This window comes from Hoplias malabaricus, chromosome 14, assembly GCF_029633855.1.
Source record: "Hoplias malabaricus isolate fHopMal1 chromosome 14, fHopMal1.hap1, whole genome shotgun sequence".
In the NCBI taxonomy this organism is placed as follows: domain Eukaryota; kingdom Metazoa; phylum Chordata; class Actinopteri; order Characiformes; family Erythrinidae; genus Hoplias; species Hoplias malabaricus.
Genome location: NC_089813.1, coordinates 3,221,538 through 3,246,537, shown reverse-complemented (window position 1 = coordinate 3,246,537; position 25,000 = coordinate 3,221,538). Strand labels below are relative to the sequence as shown.

Sequence of the window (25,000 nt, the reverse complement as noted above, 5' to 3'; positions counted from 1 at the left end):
TCCAGTCCTGCAAACTACTTCCACGTCCTGAGGAGGCAGATCCTGCAGCCCTTCAGGAAGCCTGTGAGTTTACCCTGAAACCCGACGCGACCCTGCGTCTGTGTTTAAAACTGACAGCTGCTCTTTACCTTGTGTGAAAACGTCATGACCAACGGAACCTGTCCACGTTGACTTTCATTAACAGGATGTTTTCTGCTTGTTTTGTTGTGGATGTGTGGAAAAGGTCTGTTCCCAAACAAACCACAAACAGAGTTCTGCTCACTGCCTTTTTCTTTATTCAATGTTTCAGCTGATCGTTTTCACTCCCAAATCGTTACTGCGCCACCCAGAGGCCAAGTCCAGCTTTGACCTGATGCTGCCAGGTCAGGGACTTTGTAATAAAGCTCCATTGTGAACGTTATAGTACATTAAATATACAGATTTCCACTTTGATACTCTAAGCAATAAATAAATAAGTGTTGATCATGAAATGCCGTATTTAAATTAGCTTTTTTTCCACTTAGAACATCAACAAAACCTGATTTGACTGAGAACACCAAAGCACAACTTGTCAGCAAACATTACACTCTGTTTTTTTGCTCCTGTGTGTGTTTGTAGGCACTCATTTCCAGCGCGTGATCGTGGAGGAAGGAACGGCAGCTCAGAATCCAGCGGAGGTGAAGCGCCTGATCTTCTGCACGGGGAAAGTTTACTACGAGCTCACGCGTGAGCGCAAAACCCGAAATATGGAGAACACCGTGGCCATCGCTCGCATCGAGCAGGTGCTGCACGCACAACAGAAGACTGTTCTCTTGTTTCGATGTAATACACCACAGAAATATCTGACCTAGGACTGTCTCTCCCCAGCTCTCTCCGTTCCCCTTTGACCTGGTCAAGGCAGAGACGGAGAAATACCCCAACGCTGACCTGGTGTGGTGCCAAGAGGAGCATAAAAATCAGGGCTACTACGACTATGTGAAGCCCCGTATGCGCACAACCATCGACCGTGCAAAGCCTGTTTGGTAAGTACATAGAAAAGCATGAAATAAACTGAGATTAGCTTCGCCCAACACCACAGGAGGCTACACTGGGTGCAGAGCGGTGGACCTGTGGTCTCTGCACTGATAGGGCTCCACTCGGTGCGTTCAGGATGAGTTTGAGTGGTGTTTGTGATCCAGATCTAATCATCTGACATCAGTAGCTGAACGCCATCAAGTCCTCACAAACATGTTCCGTCAGCTAGCCTGAAAAAGGTGTAGAAACTGTATGTTCAGAACCTTAATTTCAGAGGAAAGGGTCAACGAGCATGTCTTTGAACACTTTTGGACTTCTGGGCCCTGGACGGAGCCACCCTTGCTTCCTACCTTTTGGTTTTAGACGTTTTATGTGTGAATACACTGTAATATGCTCAAAAATGACCGCTGGAGCTCGATCGTGCCGCTTCTCCCTATTCAACATAAGGAAGATTAGGCCGTACCTAACTCAACATAAAACACAGCTCCTCGTTCAGACGTTAGTAATCTCCCGTCTAGACTATTGCAACGCACTCCTGACAGGTCTTCCGGCCTGTGCTGTGAGACCGCTACAGATGATCCAGAATGCTGCAGCACGCCTGGTCTTCAACCAACCAAAAAGAGCACATGTCACGCCCCTATTAGTTGAGCTGCATTGGCTACCCTTAGCTGCTCGCATCAAATTTAAATCAATAATGATGGCCTTCAGAGTACTGGCTCTGCTGGCTCTGCTCCCATCTTCCTCAATAGACTCTTAAAACCATACGTTAGCGCCCGCCCTCTCCGTTCCTCAAAGGAGCGCCAACTAACACTAACACGACCAACCCCCCGTACAGGTCAGTCGAGGCTATTCTCATCTCTGGTACCACGCTGGTGGAACGAGCTTCCAAGCACCATCAGAGCAACAGAAACCCTCTCCGCATTCAAGAAATCATTGAAAACCCAGCTCTTCCGAGAGTATCTTTTGCACTGAATGTCTTTCTTTAATGCACTTATTACTTCCTGTCATACTGCACTCAATGAAAGATACGTTGTATAAATCGTGCTGTAGTTCGAATGTTAGATCCTCTTTTGTAAGTCGCTTTGGATAAAAGCGTTTGCCAAATGCATAAATGTAAATGTAAAAAATGTGTGTGTGTGTAGGTACGCTGGTCGTGAACCTGCTGCAGCTCCCGCCACCGGAAGCAAAAACACCCACCTGCTGGAGCTGAAGCGTTTTCTGGACACTGCCTTCAACTTCGACGCCTTCAAAGACCGCGTCTAACTTCCCTCTCACAGACGACAAAACCAAACCCTAGAAAACCTTCCGTTCTCCCGTTCCATCATCAGACCCTTACTGCGCCTCATCAGCCCTGTCCACGTCACTTCCTCTCAAACCTACACCCTCTTTGATCTGTCACACACACACACACAAACACACACACTCTCCGACTTCAGCCCTAGGAACAAAAGGTTAGTTCTCCACATAGTTCTCCAAAAGCAAAAGAAGCGCTCTTTCCGTCCTCAGCACTCACTCTCGCTCCTTACCTCCGCGGACTCCCCGACGTTGATCTGCTGTCAGACCCCATTTCGTTTTGGTTCCTCTGTCAATAAGCCAACCCTACCGTACGCACAAACTACAGTAAACGGTTAATACCAATAAGACACAGAGGGGAAACCAAAGCAGAGCACAGTTAAACGTGAAAACCTTAGCGCTGAGTAGAGAATATCTACTTCATACTGTAGAGCTCTCTCGGAGTAAAGGCTGAAGGTTTCCTCTTGGCCTCGCGTCGCTGCGTCCGGTCGAAACACGAGGCTAAAGTCGGTCACACGTATATTGTAGCAGATGGTTCACCTGTGCAGTGGCGTAGAGCACGTTTTTAGAGCTTACAGATCCATCCACACAGCAGGCTAATCTTTTTATTGCTGACCTAATGTTAACTGAGATGGTGATATCCAAGTTTTTTTTAAAGGCTTTAAATATTCTCTATTGTTTTTTTTTCCTTTGCCGATTTTATCTTTATCTTTGCTTCAACTGTTCTCAATCACATCCAGGTAGTTGGCAGATTGGCCTGTGTTTTCAGCACACACAGGTTTTAGCTCGATGACACTCGGGATCTCATTCCTGGGAGACATTTGTACAGCAGATGGAAACGAAAAAAACAAATTTCCGACACATTTCCTTGTGTCTTTGCACTGTTTTCTCGCCAAAAAACAAAAAGGTTTTCAGAAGAGGTGGTTTTAGTTGTACAATTGTATTTATATGAACATGTCCGCACAAAAAGAGAGGCTTGTGAATTCTGCTAAAACAAGTATGAAATAAGAAAGTGAGAGCGGAAGATAAGAGAGCTGCCTCGTTTGTTCGTAAGCGCACACACTAAGCCCCTGCCCCGCATCCCACCCCATCCCCGTTTTAAACTTCATTTCTTAGGGTTTTCTTCCGCCGCCCCATGTGCCAAAAACAACCACGCGTCTGCTCTGATTGTGAGAACGAACGCTGTTCACAGAACAGTGAGACTGAGCTCAAAGTGAATCCTGTTGGTGTAGGATTGCTCAACGAAATAAAATGCAGGATGTCGCATCTTTTGCTTGTCTCTCTCTCTCTCTCTCTCGTAGAGAAAATGGATGATTTTATTTATTTTTTGTTTTAGGGAATTGAGAAATCCTGTCCTTGTTTATCTTCATTCAATAAACACATTATCTTCTCAAAGCTTTGGGAATTTCATTGATGAATGAGTGAATGAACAGTACACACTGCTTATGAAGGCTGTGGGAAATGGGGTGGTAAAGAATAAGCGCAAAATAAAAAATTGATCACCTTTCTAAACCGTGCATTAAATATATTTATTGTGGATGTGTACAGTTCAGGGGCGGCACGGTGGCGCAGCAGGTAGGTGTCGCAGTCACACAGCTCCAGGGGCCTGGAGGTTGTGGGTTTGATTCCCGCTCCGGGTGACTGTCTGTGAGGAGTGTGGTGTGTTCTCCATGTGTCCGCGTGGGTTTCCTCCAGGTGACTGTCTGTGAGGAGTGTGGTGTGTTCTCCCTGTGTCTGCGTGGGTTTCCTCCAGGTGACTGTCTGTGAGGAGTGTGGTGTGTTCTCCCTGTGTCTGCGTGGGTTTCCTCCGGGTGACTGTCTGTGAGGAGTGTGGTGTGTTCTCCCTGTGTCCGCGTGGGTTTCCTCCAGGTGACTGTGAGGAGTGTGGTGTGTTCTCCCTGTGTCTGTGTGGGTTTCCTCCGGGTGACTGTCTGAGGAGTGTGGTGTGTTCTCTCTGTGTCTGCGTAGGTTTCCTCCAGGTGACTGTCTGTGAGGAGTGTGGTGTGTTCTCCCTGTGTCTGCGTGGGTTTCCTCCGGGTGACTGTGAGGAGTGTGGTGTGTTCTCCCTGTGTCCGCGTGGGTTTCCTCCAGGTGACTGTCTATGAGGAGTGTGGTGTGTTCTCCCTGTGTCCGCGTGGGTTTCCTCCAGGTGACTGTCTGTGAGGAGTGTGGTGTGTTCTCCCTGTGTCTGCCAGGGTTTCCTCCGGGTGACTGTCTGTGAGGAGTGTGGTGTGTTCTCCCTGTGTCCGCGTGGGTTTCCTCCGGGTGACTGTCTGTGAGGAGTGTGGTGTGTTCTCCCTGTGTCCGCGTGGGTTTCCTCCGGGTGACTGTCTGTGAGGATTGTGGTGTGTTCTCATTGTGTCTGCGTGGGTTTCCTCCGGGTGACTGTCTGTGAGGAGTGTGGTGTGTTCTCCCTGTGTCTGCGTGGGTTTCCTCCGGGTGACTGTCTGTGAGGAGTGTGGTGTGTTCTCTCTGTGTCTGCGTGGGTTTCCTCCAGGTGACTGTCTGTGAGGAGTGTGGTGTGTTCTCCCTGTGTCCGCGTGGGTTTCCTCCGGGTGACTGTCTGTGAGGATTGTGGTGTGTTCTCATTGTGTCTGGGTGGGTTTCCTCCAGGTGACTGTCTGTGAGGAGTGTGGTGTGTTCTCCCTGTGTCTGCGTGGGTTTCCTCCGGGTGACTGTCTGTGAGGATTGTGGTGTGTTCTCTCTGTGTCTGTGTGGGTTTCCTCCGGGTGACTGTCTGTGAGGAGTGTGGTGCGTTCTCTCTGTGTCTGCGTGGGTTTCCTCCGGGTGACTGTGAGGAGTTTGTTGTGTTCTCTACGTGTCTGCGTGGGTTTCCTCCGGGTGACTGTCTGTGAGGAGTGTGGTGTGTTCTCCCTGTGTCTGCGTGGGTTTCCTCTGGGTGGGTGACTGTGAGGAGTGTGGTGTGTTCTCCCTGTGTCCGCGTGGGTTTCCTCCGGGTGACTGTCTGTGAGGAGTGTGGTGTGTTCTCCCTGTGTCTGCGTGGGTTTCCTCTGGGTGACTGTCTGTGAGGAGTGTGGTGTGTTCTCCCTGTGTCCGCGTGGGTTTCCTCCGGGTGACTGTCTGTGAGGAGTGTGGTGTGTTCTCCCTGTGTCTGCGTGGGTTTCCTCCGGGTGACTGTCTGTGAGGAGTGTGGTGTGTTCTCCCTGTGTCTGCGTGGGTTTCCTCCGGGTGACTGTCTGTGAGGAGTGTGGTGTGTTCTCCCTGTGTCTGCGTGGGTTTCCTCCGGGTGACTGTCTGTGAGGAGTGTGAGAACTAATGGACTCCATGAATACGTGGGCTATTCCATAAAACACCAGGGCTGTTTTTCCAAAAGCATCTTAGAAGAAGGTTCTTAAGTGGTAAAATGAGCATCACACTGAACTGTGGAATCTGTGGAAGGAGAGAAATAGGGCTTTTTCTATTGGACGACTCACAATTAGGGCTGAAGTTAATTTGGTTATCGCTGAAATCTGGCTACAGAGCTCCAGGGACCTGGAGGTTGTGGGTTCAAGTCCCGCTCCAGGTGACTGTGAGGAGTGTGGTGTGTTCTCCCTGTGTCCATGTGGGTTTCCTCCGGGTGACTGTCTGTGAGGAGTGTGGTGTGTTCTCCCTGTGTCCATGTGGGTTTCCTCCGGGTGCTCCAGTTTCCTCCCACAGTCCAAAAACATGTTAGTAAGTGGATTGGTGACTCAAAAGTGTCCTTAGGTGTGATTGTGTCGCCCTGTGAAAGACTGGCACCCTCTCTAGGGTGTGTTCCTGCCTTATGCCCAATGATTCCGGGTAGGCTCCGGACCCACCGCCACCCTGAACTGGATAAGGGTTACATACAATGAATGAAATCTGGATTTATGGAATACCCCTGGTTAACAGGAGTTCTGGTGTGACACCAGGATCTTTCAGTTAGCCAGATAACTTAAGGGGTTGTCTAGTGGGTTTTTCCCCTGGTCTTTACCCTTTTTGGACAGACCTTGCGTTTATGACGGTTTCCATTATTTCATCAAGTTCAAGTTCATGTTTGTCGCATGCGTACTGTATACGTCAGGGACGGTCCTCCAATGAAGTGGCTTGAGGTGAGAGTAATGATGCCGATTATAATTGTTTAGAGTCTTTTTTTTTTTACACTTCCAAAGTTCAGTCTAAGAACTTGGTTGCACTTGGTGCTTCACGCGATCTGAAATAAACTTCAAAGTACTCGGCGTCTCCTCGCGCCATTGGTCCTTTCCGACCCAAGAACCGCGTTTCCTTAAGGCTGGGTCGCTGACGTTAAACCCTGATCTGTAATCCTATTGGCTAACGCGTAGGTCAGTCGAGGAGATTCCGTGCTCTCATTGGCTGAGAGCTCCGGTAGCAACGCCCACAGAGTGGTACTTATAAGGGCCGGCAGGCGCCTTTCTTTCTCTCCTCCATTCCAAGACCACATCAAGATAAAAGGGTTCTAGAAACTTGTACATAATTTAAACAAATCAACTGCAAAAAAAATAAAGGAACAATGGCCAACCCTAAAGTCTTCTTCGACATCGCTGCGAACGGTAACCCCGTGGGCAGAGTGATCATGGAGGTGAGTTTGTGCTTGTGTTCTTTTTGCGGAGAACATGAGGAAATGACTGTAATTTTCCATTCGTGTGTGTGTGTGTGTGTGTGTGTGTGTGCACACCCTGCATGTACGTTTAATTGTCTTTGGCCTAGTGTTGAACCTCGTTGTTCCTCTTAATTCCGCCCGTTTAATCTTGAACTTGGAAAGTTGCTTTAGTTAAAGGCTTGGTTCAAATCGGTGCAAGAATTTAAATTAATTTTAAGAATTCAGCAAGCTCTGCAGTCACCGGGTTTAAGTGCAGCTTCTTGCATTCACCCCCATCCCTTACATTCTTAAACAGCCGGAAAACACACACAATAAACGGGACCCTTTGGAAGAAAGCGTTGTGCCCTCTAAGTTCATTGACTTTTAAGTGATTTTAATAGAAACCCTTTGATTTCCAGTGCACCAATCTCAGTCATTCAGAGCCTGTTAGATAGAGCCGAGTGATTACGAAATGTGCTCACATGTTTGCAGAGTTGGACGCCATTTTGAGCAGTATTTAAGAGATATTAAGTTAATGCGAAATAAACCGGTTGACGCCACGTTAATTGAGTTTTTATCCATATATTTGTTTTTTTTTTATTATTTGCCTGTGTTTTTCTGTGTATTTATTCGCGGTGTTGTAGCGTTAACTCCTGTCTATGGCCACGAGGGCTGAACTTCCCTTCGTCACGTTACTCATTCCACCTTAACGTACTGCAATTACTATTTTTTATTTTTTTTTTAATCCGGGCTCCACCTTAAATAGTGCCGCAAGGCTCATTTTTTTAGATTGAAGCTCATACTGACGTTTGCCCGCGGTTCTGTCGTTCCAACTGACACTTTGCACTAACCACTCCTTTTTGGCGCCTTTCGCATTCAATAAAGCAACTGCTCCAGGTCTCTGAAATGAAATAGACGTTGGCTTATCCGCATTTCCACCTTAAACGTTGCGGCTGTTTCTGCGCCATTTTTAAGGTGGAAAGAAAAACCGAACGAGGCAGCTTTATTTTGACAGCCTATAAATCCCAGTGGTAGCGAAGCTATATAAAGTGGAACGAGTTTTTAAGGTGGATATGTGGAAAAAGTCGATAGGCCAACATTTCCTTTCGTAATTAGGGGGTTTAAAAACTATTTTTTGTTATAGCTGCTGAAGACTGTTTTATGAAAACGAAGTTTGTCGCCTGGAAAGTAGAAAAATAAACGTTAGTGAAGCTTCAAACACAGGCTTTGGTGAATGGCCTTAGTGCGGCGTAATGTGTGCGTAACTTAAGAATGTCAAGATCATGTAATAAACTGAATGGAGAACAGCTGCTACGTAAAGTACGCAGTGCCGGTTCTTTATTCTCCTTTGTTGGCCTGCTGGGCGGGAACCGGCAGTCGATAGCTTTATAACTATATATAAAACGCCAAACTAATTAAATTGAGCTAAACGTTGTCATTTTCGCATAGTTTTACCGCTGTCAGTTTAAAAGAGCCGGTTTTTGACCAAAGAAGCGAGTGAGAATCCGTTGGCTTCTAGAAAGTTCGGAGGCGACGGGTGGGGGAGGGGCTGCGGAGAAATTAACTGTCAAGGCGCGAGAGCATGTTGTACACTTTTACAGTGGTTTTTAATAGATTTACTTATATTAACTAACCAATCGCTTATCTAATGTATGGTTTTGATGTTTCTTGAGCTTTATGGCCTTCTGTCACTGATTAAACCCAGTTATCTAGTCAGACGTTATTTCCAGTGATAAAATCACAATGCCTTGGCTTTCTGAATATGCAAATGCTAACATTTCCACCCAACTTTATGCTATTAGCCTACAAGTTGAAAGCCCCACCTGCAAACTGATTTATTCCTTGGGTTTATGGCGCAAGAAAGCTGGTTATCCATATATGCTTTTCACTCACTGAAGGTGCCAGACTGGATATCTGCAGTTAAAATATCTAAATGCTCAGCATTTATGGCATTGGGTGTTTATTTTTGGATGGTGAAACATCTAGGTTTATAGGCAGCAGCACATGCTACAAAATAGAACTCCAATTCCAAAAAATGGAATACATGAAGGACATGGTCAGCTGCCTTAGTTCTAGAGGTGATTTTGAGGTTGAAGGAGTTAATTCATTCAGACATTTTGCTATTTAAGTTGTCCCGAGTTTCATTAAGGGTTCAATAGTGCTGTCAATTTGCTAGATTGAGAATGAAAGTCTTTGGTCTAAGCATGTTTTTGTTCTGGTGACTTTATACTACACTCATCCAGCTACAGACTTTCCATTTTGTAATACATGTATGCATCCACCCAACAGTTTCTCGCCTGAAGTTGACCATGTTTCCTGCAGCAGAAGCAGACTCTTTGCTCTGTTGTGCTGCTGTGTTTGACCCCTCCCATGCCCTTGGTGCCCCCATACCCCCACAATCCTCCCCTCTTCCCCTTTGTTTGGCCCAAATGCAATGGGCCCTGCTTTGTCATTCTTTTTTTTTTTAAACTGTGTTGACATCTTTTGCTTTTTCTTCTCCCTCCACAGCTGAGAGCTGATGTTGTCCCAAGAACAGCAGGTGAATTTGTTTTAAAGTAATATTTTAGTTCTACTGAGATTACAAGATTTAAAAAGTGACCTTTAGTTTAAAATTATAGAATGAATATTTGGCCTTTCAATGATTCCAGAGAACTTCAGGCAGCTGTGCACAGGACAGCCCGGCTTCGGTTACAAGGGCTCCACCTTCCACCGTGTCATTCCCGGCTTCATGTGCCAGGTATTTAAGATTCTGTTATGAAATTATAAAACAAACACCGTAGTCTGGCTAGAGATGCCATTTTCAAGTTTAAACCTTACCTATTCATTCTGTGATTTGGAGAAATTTAACACTTGTGCGTTTCAAACGTCTAAACTTGAACTGCCTTGTCTTAAAGCTGTAGGAGGTTCTCTAAACTACGTGAATTTAGCGACACTACAGGACAGTTTTAGTGGTTCTTTTGGTTAACAGCCCTCGTCACGTTTCTTGTGGTTTAAACTCCTGTTTGGATGTTCAGGGAGGAGACTTTACCAACCACAATGGAACCGGTGGCAAATCAATCTATGGACACAAATTTGAGGATGAGAACTTCACCCTGAAACACACAGGGGCAGGCTGCCTGTCGATGGCCAACGCTGGACCCAACACCAACGGCTCCCAGTTCTTCATCTGCACAGCTCTCACCAGCTGGTCAGTTTAACACACCTGCACTGGGGATGCTAGTATTGTGGTTAATCCAAAAGACACTGACAGTCTGTGTAGCCCTAGCTCCTTGAAATGGGTGATTAAACACATTCGACTATGAAACTGACCTGCACTGTCTTCTCTCTCTCAGGCTGGATGGAAAGCACGTGGTCTTCGGCCAGGTCGTGGAGGGCTTGGATATTATCAAGAAGGTGGAGAGCTATGGCTCCAACAGCGGAAAAACCAGTGCCAAGATCACGGTTGCCAACTGTGGCCAGCTGTAGACCTCGTCCAACCCCCCCCACCCAAACCCTCGTCTACACCAGTCCCTGATTTAGTCCTCCCCCCGAATCATGGCTCAAACTACATTCCTGTCTGGTTTTAGCCCGTCCTTTAAACCCGTCTGTCACTTTTGACGAGTTGCCTTTTTTGATCAGATTTGTTTTTCCCACCCCACCCCTCTTCTCTCCATTTGCAATTAGGAGCCCATGTGCTTTAATGTTTATGTATCAAAATCTGAAAATAAAAAGGGGAACAACTAACTTTGCCCTGTTTTTATTATTTTTGAACTTGAATAGTGTTCCTTTTAATGTGAAGAGGGTTGAAGATTCAGGCTTGAGGCTGTCAGCAAGCAGCTCAAACAGGGTGTAGGTAGTTTGCGAGACCTCAGGCCCAAACATGGAGCTGTCGACGTCTGATGTGAGGCAGAGAAGTTCTGCTCAATTCAGCAAACACGGTTTCTTTAGGAAGTAAAACGTAATTTTGTTTAATAAATTTTATACCAATATCTGTGAATGAGAGGCCCCAGTGCGAGGGATGTTTGTAATTCAAGGAATGTGTAACTAGTCGGAGCTGTGCTTAATCTGCGTCTACGAACCCAGCTGTTGGTCTGTGTGTAATATTAGTGTCCAAGAGGACAGCTGGTAAATGTGTAGTAACACTAGATTACCCATGAGCGCTGGCTTACTGTTGAGTAATCCGACCAATGTCTGGAAGAGAGGTGTTTTATTATCTCTTTAAATGTGGAGTTGGCCATTCTCTGATCTGTGTATTTAACGTGACTCTCGGTCTTGTGAAGCCAGGCTGAACCCAGTGAGAGAGGCAGGAGGTCCTAGACCGGTGTGGTCTCTAGTCAGGCGTCTGAAGGGTGTGTCCTCCAGTAGGAAAACAAATGGTTGTGAATTTTTAATGTTGCTGAGTCCCAGGGAGTGCTGCTGAGACCTTTGCAGAAACACACAGCTTGTACGAGTGGCTGAATCCATGGATTGAAACCGATTTAAAGCGTTCAAGATCTTTGCGGTCCTGGGTGTGTGTGTGTGTATATAGTGGAGTCAAGGTGTTTAAATTGTTTGAATGTGTTTAATATTTGAGAAAGACATTTCCTAAAGTCACTGGCCCCTGATTAATGTTATTCCACTTGTCAGATATTTAAATTATATTTTGTAAAAGTAATTGTCTTAAAAAGCCCCACACCTGATTTGCTCCTTTGGCGAGGGGTTTGGATTAAAGCCATTCTTTGGTCTTCAAAATGTCCGTAAGTGCCACACTTGAGCCCGCCCTGTCTATAAAGTCTGTTTCATCGTTGACACGAATGTGAGTGAAATCCGTGGCTTTCGAAAGGCTGAATCTAGATCAAGTGCTTCAGTTTGTCACTAGCAGACTGCTGAGAAATAAATGCTGCAATGCCTGAAAATGACCACTAGAGGGCTACTCGCCGCTATGGAAAAACCTATCTCACCAGTAGAATGCTCTATTAACTGTAATGTTAATCCTATAGTTTCCCCACTAGACGGCGCTCTAATGTTAATCATTGTCGCTGTACTAACTGCTATGTAATTGCTTCCTGAACAAATAGAAACGTCTGGCAAACAAGGCTAAAAAAATCCATTGCAAGGTTTAAATAATGAATATATTTAGGCACATTCGGTTTCACACGTTTGATAAGGGTGTAGAGTGATACAGTAGTATTCATTATAATAAGTATTTATAAATTAAAAGTCCTAAGTGTGTGGAGGTAAATGGCTAAACTCCCAGTATTCTGCTTTAGCCAAAGTTGTAAACAGGCGTACATCTCCAAATTCGGAGGTTTGACGTCTGTGGACTCCACCAACGGTAGGTCTAACGTATTTAGGAGAAGGACATTCTAGAACTTTCCATATTCTGGAATGAAGTGATGTGTTGGTGGACTATTTCACACATCCCCAGTCTTTCTCCAGCACTTGTTTGTTGCCTGAGCGTGTGTTTGTTCGTGGCGTACTGTGCAGAGGTCTTTGATTCACTGAGCATTTATTTTTCCTGTCCTCTAAACATTACTTTATAAGAGTTTCCGCCAGCAGAGAGATTAACGTATGGAGGAATGTGCTTAGTGGCGGATGCCATTTTATAAAAGGGCAGACTGCATATCAAAATAAAAGCGCATTTCTCGTCTTTTTAACTGATCATGGCAATTAATTTGAGAATTTAAATTATTAAAATATTAATTATGAAGAAATGAAATATAACATGGGGTCTATACAAAGCTTAAAGCAGACCCAGTAAACATTTAGCCGTTGATTCGACGTTGAAATAACGTAATGACTGCCGTCTAATCAACGTTCTCTTAAGGTTGAAAATGAAAGTTGAAAAGACGTCCAAACACAGACATTGAAAAGACGACTATTAGACGTATTTTGGACGTCCACTGACGTTATCGATTGGTCACCACTTGATAACTAATTTATTAAAATGGATTTTGGACGTCCACTGACGTTTAAAATATGTTCTTGACGGACAGACTAATTTTAGACCTATTTTAAAACGTCCAGGGACGTTCCTTGTTTACTGGGCAGATTCCTGTAATAGTATCCCACCATTAAAAAAACTCCACTCAAAATCTACATTTTTATCATATTTATTTCTGTTAAAATATATAAATTTATATATTTGCTGTTACTGAGAAAAGGAAATAGACACAAAAGAATAACAATTGCAAATCAAACGAGAAGCTGCTGGTGTCCTCTACAGAGTCTCTTTTGGATTATTTTGACTGTGTGAAGCAGAAAATGTGGAAACAAACTGAGACTTTGAAAGTGTGGAAAAAAACGTGTAGTGAGTTAATATAAGAATATCAACAACAACAAATAATAATAATAATAACGATGGTGAGAACAGTGGTGAGCTCGTCTTGGGTGATGTCTGGCTGATATTAAAGGCAGGTTGAATTTGTAGATATGTCAATACTCTCTGGTATATAAGGGGCTTAAAAAAAGGGGGGTTAAATGTTGCAGAGTCCCTGTCCGACGGGGCCTTGTTCTGTGGAGCGGCAGTGGAGGCCTGGGGCACAGTCGCAGCGGTCCAGGGTCCGGCGGGTTTTGGAGCGTCCTCGGAGCAGACACACCTCCCCTTTCTTAGGAATCCTCTGACACCGGAGTCCGGTTAAATACTTAGCACAGCACAATCCCTCCTCGCAGTCACGGGAACGCACACACTCACCCATCTCAGGAACTGAAGACAGAGAAAACAAACCACATTAACATAATACACACAATTAATTCATAAGTAAAGAGGTGTGAATAACTATTACAGACCTCTATCTAATAACAGTCACATTTCATAGCATTAATTTGGTGAATATAAAGGTTAAAAGTCAGACTCTCTCTCACTGACACTACCACACTCACACAGTTACTCACACACACCACAAGATGGCCCCAAGCACTCATTTAGGAGCTGCTCCACAAGGGGGTGCTGTTTAGAGCTGTGCCAGAAGGCAGCTCTTTTCCTGTTTTACCTCTGATTTAAGGCTGTGAACTCACAGATCCTGCTTTGAAGTGTACAAAAATAACGATGCTACAAAAGGTTCTTTGAGCGATGCCATAGAAGAATTACTTTTGGTTCCGAGTGATGGGTTTTACCTTTAAATAAGTTCTTAATGCACGCGTTTCTTCAACAAAAATGGTTCTCCCATGGCAGGGGGGGGGCACTCTTATCCGCTAAGGGCCGGCGTTGCTGCTGGTTTTGTTCCACAACCACAACCAGGAGGTCACATGACCCATTGTTTTAATTCAAGGCGTGACATCAGGTGTGCTCTGACCTGAACGGGCTCAAACCCAGCGGCCACGCCGGCCCTTTGTGGATAAGGCTGCCCACCCGTGACTGCCCACCACATTTTGCACCTACTTATTTAAGAGTGCAACAAGGAAGTAGAAGTTGGACACAGCTTTTACCTTTTCCTCTCCCTGCATCCACTGGTGAGGGTCGGACCTTCCCACCTTGACGCTGTCTCTTATTAGGGCTTCTGCATTCATTTGCCTGGAGGAGAGAGGGAGGAGGGGAGGGAGGGAGGTGTATGAGCAAAGTACAGAGAGATTCAGCTGTTATTTTTGAGCACCGTTGAAGCCCCTGACTGCGTTTGTCAGCCCTCACCTTGTCCACAGAGCACCTCACTCCTCCGTTTCTCTCCTGCCTCGGTCTCATGATGTTATGCGCACTCACGTCCACTGTGTCCCTCTGAGAGGGGGGCTCCGTCTGAAACAAACAACCACAGAAGAACGCGCTGAGAATCACAGTCGGGGTTTGTTTAATTCATTAACGTAATCATTATTTACGCTTGAGCTCAGCTCAGAACACGAGGGAACTGTCCATTACTTTGGTGAAAATAACAATTACGAAGAATACAATGTCCTTGTGAATCGGGATTAGAATCACGACAAGGCAGTGCTACTTCTCTATTGTTAACGGTGAACTTCATCACGCAATCAAACCTCACAGCAATGTTCCAGTTCCCAGAAGAAGCTTTTACTGCGGCACAAAAGAACAGACTCCTGATTAACACCCTTCTGAGGTTATGTCGAACGAGCAGGTGATTTGATGGCATTCGGCCATGAAAGCTACAGCCGGGTCAGGTCCTCGAGCTCATCCCTCCATCACTCCAGCTCCTCACACTCAACCCCGGCCACCGCGACTGTGTGATGCGTTCGCAAACGAAGCTGAGGCTCTTACCTGAGGCTCCGTGATTTCTTTGGACGAGCGAATGATGTTGGAGTCCAGAGAGTTCACAGCGGAGGTCAGCGCTAACAGCAGAGAGAAGAGAAGTGTCCACATTGCTGAACGTCCACTAGAACAGTCCCACACACACACAACACTCTACGCTGGACTGGACTGAATGAGGTTAAAGACGAGTGTGTGTGTGATGTCTCAGATATGTGTTCCCTTGTACGCAGCCCGTGCTGTTTATATACACACACGCTCCCTGTGTATTAAAGAGATAATTACACGCATGGGCTGGATGAAAAGATGCCATCATCATTTTCATCTTCTTCATCATCCTCATCCTCTCACACACGTCACAAACACACACACACACACACACACACACCTCTAACCCGTGTTTATGATGAAAACTCCGGAGCTGTTTGAAAGGTAAACCGCATCAGTGGAGCGGATGTGAGGCGCTTCCTGTACAGGAAGAGATTACTGCTCCTTTCACACACGGCAGAAAACACACACACACACACACACACACACACACACACATACCACCACTGGCCTTTTGCACCTTATTTAGGGCTCACTTCAGTAGCTGGATAATTACCCCTCATAATTACACTTGCACACACACACACACACACACACACACACACACACACACACACACATCACTGGCCTTTTGGACTTTATTTAGGGGAGTACTTCAATAGATGGATAATTACCCCCATAATTACACCTGTACACACACACACACACACACACACTTTGGTTTTCATGCATTGTGGGGACATCACAGACACAACCTCACATACCATTAACTGAACCCTGAACGTACCCTGACCCTGACCTTAATGGTCTTCTCCTTACAGTTCTGTTATTGTTACTGTGTTCAGATCAGTTTGTGGCTTGTCCCCCCCCCCCTCCCTCACAGAAGGGAAGTCCCAACAATGTGTGTAAACTAACTGAGGTCCCCTCAAAGTGACATATACCTGGTGCACACACACACAGAAAGGTTTTAGACAGGTGATGGTGTGTAAGGGACATATTTCCAAAGCAGAACAATTAACAAGAAAGTGGTTCAATAAAGTGATAACAATATAATAATCATAACCATAATCTTGTGTAAATATAGATTTTTGCAGGGTTTTAACACTTAAATGTATTTTTCCGAACAGTGTTGTGAAAACAGAGCTCAGTTTAATGAAGAGTATGTCATGTTTGATGTTTGGGTACAACTTTAGAACAAGTCTACGTTTATAAAGCTTTATAAACGGTTTACAACCTGTTTATTAACGAGTGTAAATATAGGTTGTAAATGCATTAAAAATCAAGTCAACACCCATCATCTCCACTGTGAATGCAGAGATCTGACCACTTCCACTTCCTCTTCACCCTCTCAGCTTCAGCACATCATCAGAGTTAATGACTTTAACCCTTCAACAGCCAGGGTTCAACCAATCAACGTCCAACAGAACGTCTTTTTAGACAGCGATGATAATGTGGAGTGAACCTTTCCACGTAAAAACGACTAAATTCACGTCCTAAAGTGAGTTCTGACACGTTCAGAATGAGATGGGAACAAGGCCACGTTTGCCTTTTTATCTCTGTGTTATAAATGATGATTGATGACCTTTAAAAACGTTTACAACCTAATTAATAACCATGTATTAAACAGATTTAATAAACCATTTATAAGCCTTCTTTAAATGTTTAAATGTTTACTTGTTTTTTTAATGTTTTCTGTATTTTTCAGAAGTGAAGAGAAATGTACGTAACATTACGATAAAACCCGTCTTACGCTGCTTGTCTTATGTCATTTTTTTGATGTGTGAAAACAAAAAGGCTGTCTGTGTCCCCCCCCCTTCCTTTTTTTTGGAGGGAATGAGATTATTTTTGTGGCGAGATGAAAAGCATCATTGTTCCTCGCCGGAAGTTTCAGCTGGAGAATCACGTTCCTGATCAAACACGTATTAAACCGCGCTGGGCTTTCCGGCCCGCGGCCCTGCAGGGGTTAACTGCAATTAAACTTGTGTTTTTTTACACGTGCCTGTTCAAACAGGACAAGAACGGGGCTCCTTCAAAGAGACGCGAGGCTTAACAGACTTACCGCAGTCACAGGAGCGCTCCGTCCGGCCGTTTTTAAAGAGCGAGTAAAAGCTCAGGCCCAGCTCAGGCCTTAACGCAGATCTTAGAGCTTTCCGCTGCCCTCCCGAAGACACAGGGGTCATCACCAGCTCCTGTGTGGTGTACATCAGCGCCGTGAGAAAGACACGTACCTCCAAGAGTTTCATTCACAGTGACATTCATTTTCACCGTGTTTAAAGGGACAGTAGGTAAGATTTGGGTGTTGCTCTTGTGTTATTCATATTTACAGAACTGTGCTGAAATCAACGCTGTTTCTCTCCCCTCCTCCTAAAGGTACACAGCGCAGTTTCTGCAGTGCCGAGCCCAGAGTAGCAACAGCAGAGGCTCTATTCTCAACGTTAGCTCAGTGAAGCATGACACATGAGTTTGAAGCTAAAATGTTAAGGTAAAAATATTACGTAGCGTCCCTTTAAGCATTCATATGTGTTTGGGACATAGATGTGTGTTTGTACAGCTTGCCTGTGTGTGTGTGTGTGTGTGTTAGAGATAAAGAGCAGGTGATGGATGAAGAGAGTATCCAGAGGGAGCCTGAGGCTATTGCTTAAAAAGCCAACCTCCATCAGATAGAGAGCAGCATGTGTGTGTGTGTGTGTGTGTGTGTGTGTGTGTGTGTGTGTGTGGACACCAAGATTCACTCATGTTACGGGGGCCAAAATCTGTTTGTTATCTGTTATTCTTTCAGAAATCAGAGACATCGTGGACATTTCTGTTTGGTCATCGCCCATGACTTGGTGCCTCAATCTAAAATACAGGTTGTTAGAACAAATGTGTGTGTGTGTGTGTGTGGTGTGTGTGTGTGTGTGTGTCTGTGTGTGTGTGTGTGTGTGTGTGTGTGTGTGTGTGTGTGCTTTTTAACCAACTGAAATGGCAGAGGCTAAAGGTGAACGCTGTTGAGTCATAACACATTTTCCACTTCCAGTCCCAGGCTGAATGGATTTAGTTAAATGCGAAGAGGAAGTGAACCTGGATCTCCACAGCATCCACACCACTCTCCACTCTAACGCTTTAATGGGAATCCCTAAGATTTCTGTGCATTTCCAGAGAAACTTATCGATAGGAAACAGACCTGTGAAGAGTTTAAAAGCTAAACTCTAAAAGCTCCTCACAGGAGATGAAAGTTTGGCCTGAAACGCAGTTTATCCGATTTAATCCATTTCGGGTTTCTTTCACATTAAAGCTGTCGGAGGAAAAACACGTTTACTGACCTCTCAGTCGTTGAAGTGGGTAGAGATTTGAAAAATGATTGTGTTGTACATTGATATTGAACCTGAAATGATCCTTTCACTGCACCTCGTTAGTTCACGTCTGCTGTAAACACAGGGGCGTGATGTTCGTTACATTTACCATTAACTAAGGTCTTGTTTCCGTAACGTTCAACAACAACACTCACTCATTCACTCATTCATTCACTCACCCTCACACACACACACACTCCCATTCACTCACTCACTGATTTATTCACTCACTCACCATCTCATTCACTCACTCACCCCCACTCACACAAACTCACTCACTCACACACAAACACTCACTCATTCACTGATTTATTCACTCACTCACTCACTCACACACTCTCATTCACTCACTCACTCACCCTCTCATTTACTCTCACTCACACACACACACACACACACACACAAACACACTCTCATTCCCTCACTCACACAAACTCACTCACAAACACTCGCTCATTCACTGATTTATTCACTCACTCACTCACTCACTCACACACTCACACACTCTCATTCACTCACCCTTTCATTTACTCTCACACACACACACACACACACACACACTCTCTCATTCACTCACTCACCCTCACTCACACAAACTCACTCACTCACTCATTCACTCACACACACACTCTCATTCACTCACTCACCCTCTCATTTACTCTCTCTCTCTCTCTCTCTCTCTCTCACACACACACACACACACACACACACACACTCCATTCACTCACTCACTCACCCTCTCATTTACTCTCTCTCACTCACTCACACACACACTCTCATTCACTCACTCACTCACCCTCTCATTTACTCTCTCTCTCTAACACACACACACTCTCATTCACTCACTCACCCTCACTCACACAAACTCACTCACTCACTCACTCACACACAAACACTCACTCATTCACTGATTTATTCACTCACTCACACACAAACACACACTCATTCACTGATTTATTCACTCACACACACACAAACTCACTCACTCACTCACACACAAACTCACTCACTCACACACTCACTCACACACACACTCACTCACACACACACACACACACACACACACACACACACACACACACACACACACACACACACTCACTCACACACTCTTTAAGACCTTAGAAATAAATAGTAAGCTAACATCACCTGCACTGATTCTGTTTTATATTTCAGTGTACCACAGGCAAGGGTGGTTTTCTACATCACACAGTTCCTATAACACAGAGAAAGTGCTCTCTGCAAAGCAGATGTTGATTGTGAATGTGATATTAAAGATAAACTGGATCGGCAGAAGCCTTCAGGTCATTCACCGAGCTCATAAAGAGCAGCAGATGCTGACAATTACTCTCCCTCTGACGCAGTATCTCTCTCTCTCTCTCTCTCTCTCTCTCTCTCTCTCTCTCTCTCTCTCTCTCTCTCTGTCCCTCTCTCTCTCTCTCTCTCCTCTCTCTCTCTCTCTGTCCTCTCTCTCTCTCTCTCTCTCTCTCTCTCTCTCTCCCTCTCTCTCTCTCTCTCTCTCTCTCTCCCTCTCTCTCCCTCTCCCTCTCTCTCTCTCTCTCTCTCTCTCTGTCCTCTCTCTCTCTCTCTCTCTCTCTCTCTCTCTCTCTCCCTCTCTCTCTCTCTCTCTCTCTCTCTCTCCCTCTCTCTCCTCTCTCTCTCTCCCTCTCTCCTCTCTCTCTCTCTCTCTCCCTCTCTCTCTCTCTCTCTCTCTCTCTCTCTCCCTCTCTCTCCCTCTCTCTCTCTCCCTCTCTCTCTCTCTCTCTCTCTCTCTGCATGTGTGTGTGGACTGTAGAGGGATGAGGGGGGTGTTCTATTTATTAAGGGCTTTCCATTTACAGAGACTTTTTCAAACTGAGGATAGTTGATAAAACACCTCCCACTCGGAACAGAGCACACATATAGAGGCCCACTAGTGACTGCCCACCGCCCACTGGCACACACACACACACACACACACACACACACTGCACACCTGCCGTGTACACACACACACACACACACACACACACTGCACACCTGCCCTGTACACACACACACACACACACACACAGAGCAAGACCATGCGAGTGGAGGTAAGACCAGTTTAGACCATTTACAGATTACAGTTCATATATAAATAAATATATATATATTATTCAAGCTATTGTTATAGACGCTGTGTGACTGTCCTGAGGGTGGGGGGGGGGGGGGGGGCTGTGTGACGTTTTATTGATCTTACCTTGTGTATGATTATAGTTAATGAGGTAAAGGTACTGATTCAGTCTCGTTACATTTCTGTTGAGTGAAGTGTGTGACTCTGGGTCTAGAATAAAGTGTTGATGTACAGGATGTCGGTTTAAAACAGGTCTGACGCAGGACGTCTGAAGCTGACTCTAAATCAGTGCTTGTTTCCTCCTGGTTCCACGTTGTTTTGTAGTTATCTGCAAACGTTAAATTAAAAACTATCTATAGAAAGTAGATATTGGAATGAGAAGAAAGTGTAATGTGAAAGTGTTGTTCGTGGAGGGGATCTGACCCCTGTTTCTCGGTTCTGCTGGGGTCCAGTTGTCAGTGAAGCGGGTCTGAGTTTTCCTCAGGGGCTGATATCACAGTGGATCTGTTTCTAACAGGTGGTGCCTAATGGCTGATAGCTACCGGTTCTGAACAGAACTGAAGGGTGACCTCATTGGTAACCGTTCGCCCACTTTCCACTGAGAACCAAAGGCACCAGGTTTAAATGCTAAAGATAATGGTCTTTTTTTTAGCAGAGAGCTAATGAACCTCCCTAAGCACTGGGTCTTTGTGGAGAGAAGTGTGTGGGACGTGTGTTTGCTGAAGCAGCGACGGATGAATTGGAACTTAATTGATGTTGACACTGTGCTTCTTCCATAATTTCTCAGCAAATGAGCGTTGATTAGAGAAATTAGAGACCATTTATCTCTCTGCCTTTGTGTGTGTGTGTGTTTGTGTTTGTGTGTGTGTGTTATGTGTGTGTGTGTGTGTGTTATGTGTGTGTGTGTTTGTGTTTGTGTGTGTGTTATGTTTTGTGTGTGTGTCGTGTGTGTGTGTGTGTGTGTGTTATGTGTCTGTTTGTTTGTGTTTGTGTGTGTGTTATGTGTGTGTGTGTGTGTGTCTGTTTGTGTGTGTTTGTGTTTGTGTGTGTGTTATGTGTGTGTGTGTGTGTGTTTGTGTTTGTGTGTATGTGTGTTGTGTCTGTGTGTGTGTGTGTGTTATGTGTGTGTGTGTGTGTTACGTGTGTGTGTGTGTGTGGTGTGTGTGTGTTATGTTTGTGTGTGTGTCATGTGTGTGTGTGTGTGTTATGTGTCTGTGTGTGTGTGTATTTGTTTGTGTTTGTGTGTGTGTATGTGCATCTGCTGCGGAAGTTGAATAATGATGATTTAGCAGTTCAACAGTTGGCTCGAGTTTCATGTTTTTTAGATTTTACTAAATGTGTGGTGAGGGCGGCATGGTGGCGCAGCAGGTTAGTGTCTCAGTCAGGACCTGGAGGTTGTGAGTTCGAATCCCGATCCGGGTGACTGTCTGTGAGGAGTGTGGTGTGTTCTCCCTGTGTCTGCGTGGGTTTCCTCCGGGTGACTGTCTGTGAGGAGTGTGGTGTGTTCTCTCTGTGTCTGCGTGGGTTTCCTCCGGGTGACTGTCTGTGAGGAGTGTGGTGTGTTCTCCCTGTTTCTGTGTGGGTTTCCTCCAGGTGACTGTCTGTGAGGAGTGTGGTGTGTTCTCCTGTGTCTGCGTGGTTTCCTCCGGGTGACTGTCTGTGAGGAGTGTGGTGTGTTCTCCCTGTGTCTGCGTGGGTTTCCTCCAGGTGACTGTCTGTGAGGAGTGTGGTGTGTTCTCCCTGTTTCTGTGTGGGTTTCCTCCAGGTGACTGTCTGTGAAGAGTGTGGTGTGTTCTCCCTGTTTCTGCGTGGGTTTCCTCCGGGTGACTGTCTGTGAGGAGTGTGGTGTGTTCTCCCTGTTTCTGTGTGGGTTTCCTCCAGGTGACTGTCTGTGAGGAGTGTGGTGTGTTCTCCCTGTGTCTGCGTGGGTTTCCTCCGGGTGACTGTCTGTGAGGAGTGTGGTGTGTTCTCCCTGTGTCTGCGTGGGTTTCCTCCGGGTGACTGTCTGTGAGGAGCTGTGGCTGTGTTCTCTCTGTGTCTGCGTGGGTTTCCTCCGGGTGACTGTCTGTGAGGAGCGTGGTGTGTTCTCCCTGTGTCTGCGTGGGTTTTCTCCGGGTGACTGTCTGTGAGGAGTGTGGTGTGTTCTCCCTGTGTCTGCGTGGTTTCCTCCGGGTGACTGTCTGTGAGGAGTGTGGTGTGTTCTCCCTGTGTCTGCGTGGGTTTCCTCCGGGTGACTGTCTGTGAGGAGTGTGGTGTGTTCTCCCTGTTTCTGCGTGGGTTTCCTCCAGGTGACTGTCTGTGAGGAGTGTGGTGTGTTCTCCCTGTTTCTGCGTGGGTTTCCTCCAGGTGACTGTCTGTGAGGAGTGTGGTGTGTTCTCTCTGTGTCTGCGTGGGTTTCCTCCAGGTGACTGTCTGTGAGGAGTGTGGTGTGTTCTCCCTGTGTCTGTGTGGGTTTCTCCAGGTGACTGTCTGTGAGGAGTGTGGTGTGTTCTCCCTGTGCCTGCGTGGTTTCCTCCGGGTGACTGTCTGTGAGGAGTGTGGTGTGTTCTCCCTGTTTCTGCGTGGGTTTCCTCCAGGTGACTGTCTGTGAGGAGTGTGGTGTGTTCTCCCTGTTTCTGCGTGGGTTTCCTCCAGGTGACTGTCCTGTGAGGAGTGTGGTGTGTTCTCTCTGTGTCTGCGTGGGTTTCCTCCAGGTGACTGTCTGTGAGGAGTGTGGTGTGTTCTCCCCTGTGTCTGTGTGGGTTTCCTCCAGGTGACTGTCTGTGAGGAGTGTGGTGTGTTCTCCCTGTGCCTGCGTGGGTTTCCTCGGGTGCTCCGGTTTACTCCCACGCACTGTGTGTGTGTGTGTCTGTCTGCTGCAGATGTTGAATAATGATGATTTTGCAGTTCAAAAGTTGACTCGTGCTTCACTTATTTTAGATTTTACTAAACGTGTGTGTGTGTTTGTGCAGTGATCACTTCTGGACATGGCCGCGTTTAACCCTGTGGAGTGGATCGGGTTGAGCAGGGGCTCTCCTCGCCTCGTGCTCATCGTGGTGTGTGTGGCTCTGCTTTTGGACAACATGTTACTGACCGTCGTGGGTGAGTCCACACACACACACACACACACACCCACACACACACACACACCACACAGCTGATTTTCAAAGTTGAAAGCTTTGTGTGATTTTAAAAGCCTTTTTCTTTTAAATCAGAACAGTTTTGTTGAGACTCTGGTTGTTAATGATCTCATTTTTCTTTATCTTTTGCTCGTTGTGAGAATCCAGTTGGAAACGCTTCCTCTCCATTTCCTGATGCAGACGGAATATCTCATAGAAGATTATAATAATTACCACCATGTCAAATGGCTGGTTTGGTTTGTAATTTAAAAATTAGCCGTGATTTTAGACCTTGGCACCGCGCTGTGTGTAATTTTGAAGTAATCTGTTTCAAACACCCGCGACCAGGAGAGGGTTAAGAGTTTACAGACAATGAACGAATGAGAATAAATGTTTAAACCGTTTTCCCTCTGAATAAAGACTGAAGGAGGCTTGTGTCTCAATGATGAGGACAACATTAAACTCAGGGAACTGCCCTCACGCTACAACTGACCACGGCATTTACCTCCCGCTCATGTCCTGACCTCGTACACACACATACACACACACACACACATGATATATATTTAAAGACACAATTTAGGTCCCATAAGGAAGGCAAGTCCCCACAATGTGACTGTGTAAGCAGATTTCTGTCCACACCCATGAACACACACAGGCTACAAGAGGCTGGCGGGGCCATGCACAACACACAACATCATGGGCTTTCAGCAGCAAATACATGAACACACACACACACACACACACACACACACACACACACACACACACACACACATCTACAGGACCACATGTCCCACACCCTCCCCATCACACTCAATGCTAGTCTAGATTGGCTGTCTGTTTATTGACGTATCTGAACTGAATGTAGTGCTCTCCCTCTCTCTCCCTCTCCCTCTCCCTCTCCTCTCTCTCTCCTCCCTCTCTCTCACTCTCTCTCTCTCCCTCTCTCTCTCTCTCTCTCTCTCTCTCTCCCTCTCTTCTCACTCTCTCTCTCTCTCTCTCTTAACTCTCTCTCTCTTTCACTCTCTCCCTCTCTTCACTCTCTCCTCTCTCTCTCTCTCTCTCTCTCTCTCTCGCTCCCTCTCTGTCTCTCACTCTCTCTCTCTCTCTCTCTCTCTTCTCTTTAACTCTCTCTCTCTTTCACTCTCTCTCTCTCTCTCTCTCTCTCTCTCTCTCTCCCTCTCTCTCTCTCTCTCTCTCTCTTTCACTCTCTCTCTCCTCTCTTTCACTCTCTCTCTCTCTTTCACTCTCTCTCTCTCTCTCTCTCTCTCGCTCTCTTTCACTCTCTCTCTCTCCCTCTCTCTCTCTCTCTCTCTCATCTCCCTCTCTCTCTCTCTCTCTCTCTCTCTCTCTCTCTCTCCCTCTCTCTCTCTCTCTCTCCCTCCAGTTCCCATCATCCCTACATTCCTGTACGCTATGGAGCACCAGAGT

The 25,000-nt window shown here is 45.9% G+C and overlaps 4 protein-coding genes across 5 annotated transcripts in view; 3 read left to right on the top strand and 1 right to left on the bottom strand.

Annotated features, from left to right (window-relative positions):
* The window catches only part of ogdha (oxoglutarate dehydrogenase a), a 33,810-nt gene extending 30,148 nt beyond the window's left edge, over nucleotides 1-3,662 (top strand). For both annotated transcript variants that reach the window (XM_066643956.1, XM_066643957.1), the window contains exons 19-23: nucleotides 1-63; nucleotides 290-362; nucleotides 598-761; nucleotides 847-1,001; nucleotides 2,136-3,662. The exon at nucleotides 1-63 is cut by the window's left edge and continues 63 nt beyond it. In XM_066643956.1, the coding sequence (XP_066500053.1) occupies nucleotides 1-63; nucleotides 290-362; nucleotides 598-761; nucleotides 847-1,001; nucleotides 2,136-2,256 (576 nt within the window). In that variant the 3' untranslated portion in view covers nucleotides 2,257-3,662. The remainder of the gene's footprint in view (nucleotides 64-289; nucleotides 363-597; nucleotides 762-846; nucleotides 1,002-2,135) is intronic.
* A 3,006-nt stretch (nucleotides 3,663-6,668) lies between these two features.
* Nucleotides 6,669-10,567, top strand: ppiaa (peptidylprolyl isomerase Aa (cyclophilin A)). The gene is made up of 5 exons (XM_066643976.1): nucleotides 6,669-6,844; nucleotides 9,353-9,383; nucleotides 9,493-9,581; nucleotides 9,859-10,031; nucleotides 10,177-10,567. The coding sequence occupies exons 1-5, from the start codon at nucleotides 6,776-6,778 to the stop codon at nucleotides 10,307-10,309; spliced, it is 495 nt and encodes a 164-aa protein (XP_066500073.1). The 5' UTR covers nucleotides 6,669-6,775; the 3' UTR covers nucleotides 10,310-10,567.
* A 2,711-nt stretch (nucleotides 10,568-13,278) lies between these two features.
* LOC136666230 (dickkopf-related protein 4-like) lies at nucleotides 13,279-15,131 on the bottom strand. Its single transcript, XM_066644314.1, has 4 exons — nucleotides 15,006-15,131; nucleotides 14,430-14,531; nucleotides 14,231-14,315; nucleotides 13,279-13,508 (listed from the first exon to the last, which is right to left on the bottom strand). The coding sequence occupies exons 1-4, from the start codon at nucleotides 15,105-15,107 to the stop codon at nucleotides 13,279-13,281; spliced, it is 519 nt and encodes a 172-aa protein (XP_066500411.1). The 5' UTR covers nucleotides 15,108-15,131.
* A 5,203-nt stretch (nucleotides 15,132-20,334) lies between these two features.
* LOC136666229 (chromaffin granule amine transporter) overlaps nucleotides 20,335-25,000 on the top strand; it is a 7,576-nt gene continuing 2,910 nt past the window's right edge. Inside the window, exons 1-3 of the mRNA XM_066644313.1 lie at nucleotides 20,335-20,448; nucleotides 23,420-23,549; nucleotides 24,957-24,998. Coding sequence (XP_066500410.1) covers nucleotides 23,435-23,549; nucleotides 24,957-24,998 — 157 coding nt within the window. The 5' untranslated portion in view covers nucleotides 20,335-20,448; nucleotides 23,420-23,434. The remainder of the gene's footprint in view (nucleotides 20,449-23,419; nucleotides 23,550-24,956; nucleotides 24,999-25,000) is intronic.

Coding starts and splice junctions, on each gene's coding strand:
- LOC136666230 (XM_066644314.1), bottom strand. CDS start 15,107: ATGTGGACACTTCTCTTCTCTCTGCTGTTAGCGCTGACCTCCGCTGTG. Junction 14,316..14,429: donor TGAGGTGCTCTGTGGACAAG/GTGAGGGCTGAC, acceptor TCTCTCCTCCAG/GCAAATGAATGCAGAAGCCC. Junction 13,509..14,230: donor GGATGCAGGGAGAGGAAAAG/GTAAAAGCTGTG, acceptor CTCTGTCTTCAG/TTCCTGAGATGGGTGAGTGT.
- ppiaa (XM_066643976.1), top strand. CDS start 6,776: ATGGCCAACCCTAAAGTCTTCTTCGACATCGCTGCGAACGGTAACCCC. Junction 6,845..9,352: donor TGGGCAGAGTGATCATGGAG/GTGAGTTTGTGC, acceptor CTCCCTCCACAG/CTGAGAGCTGATGTTGTCCC. Junction 9,384..9,492: donor TGTTGTCCCAAGAACAGCAG/GTGAATTTGTTT, acceptor CAATGATTCCAG/AGAACTTCAGGCAGCTGTGC.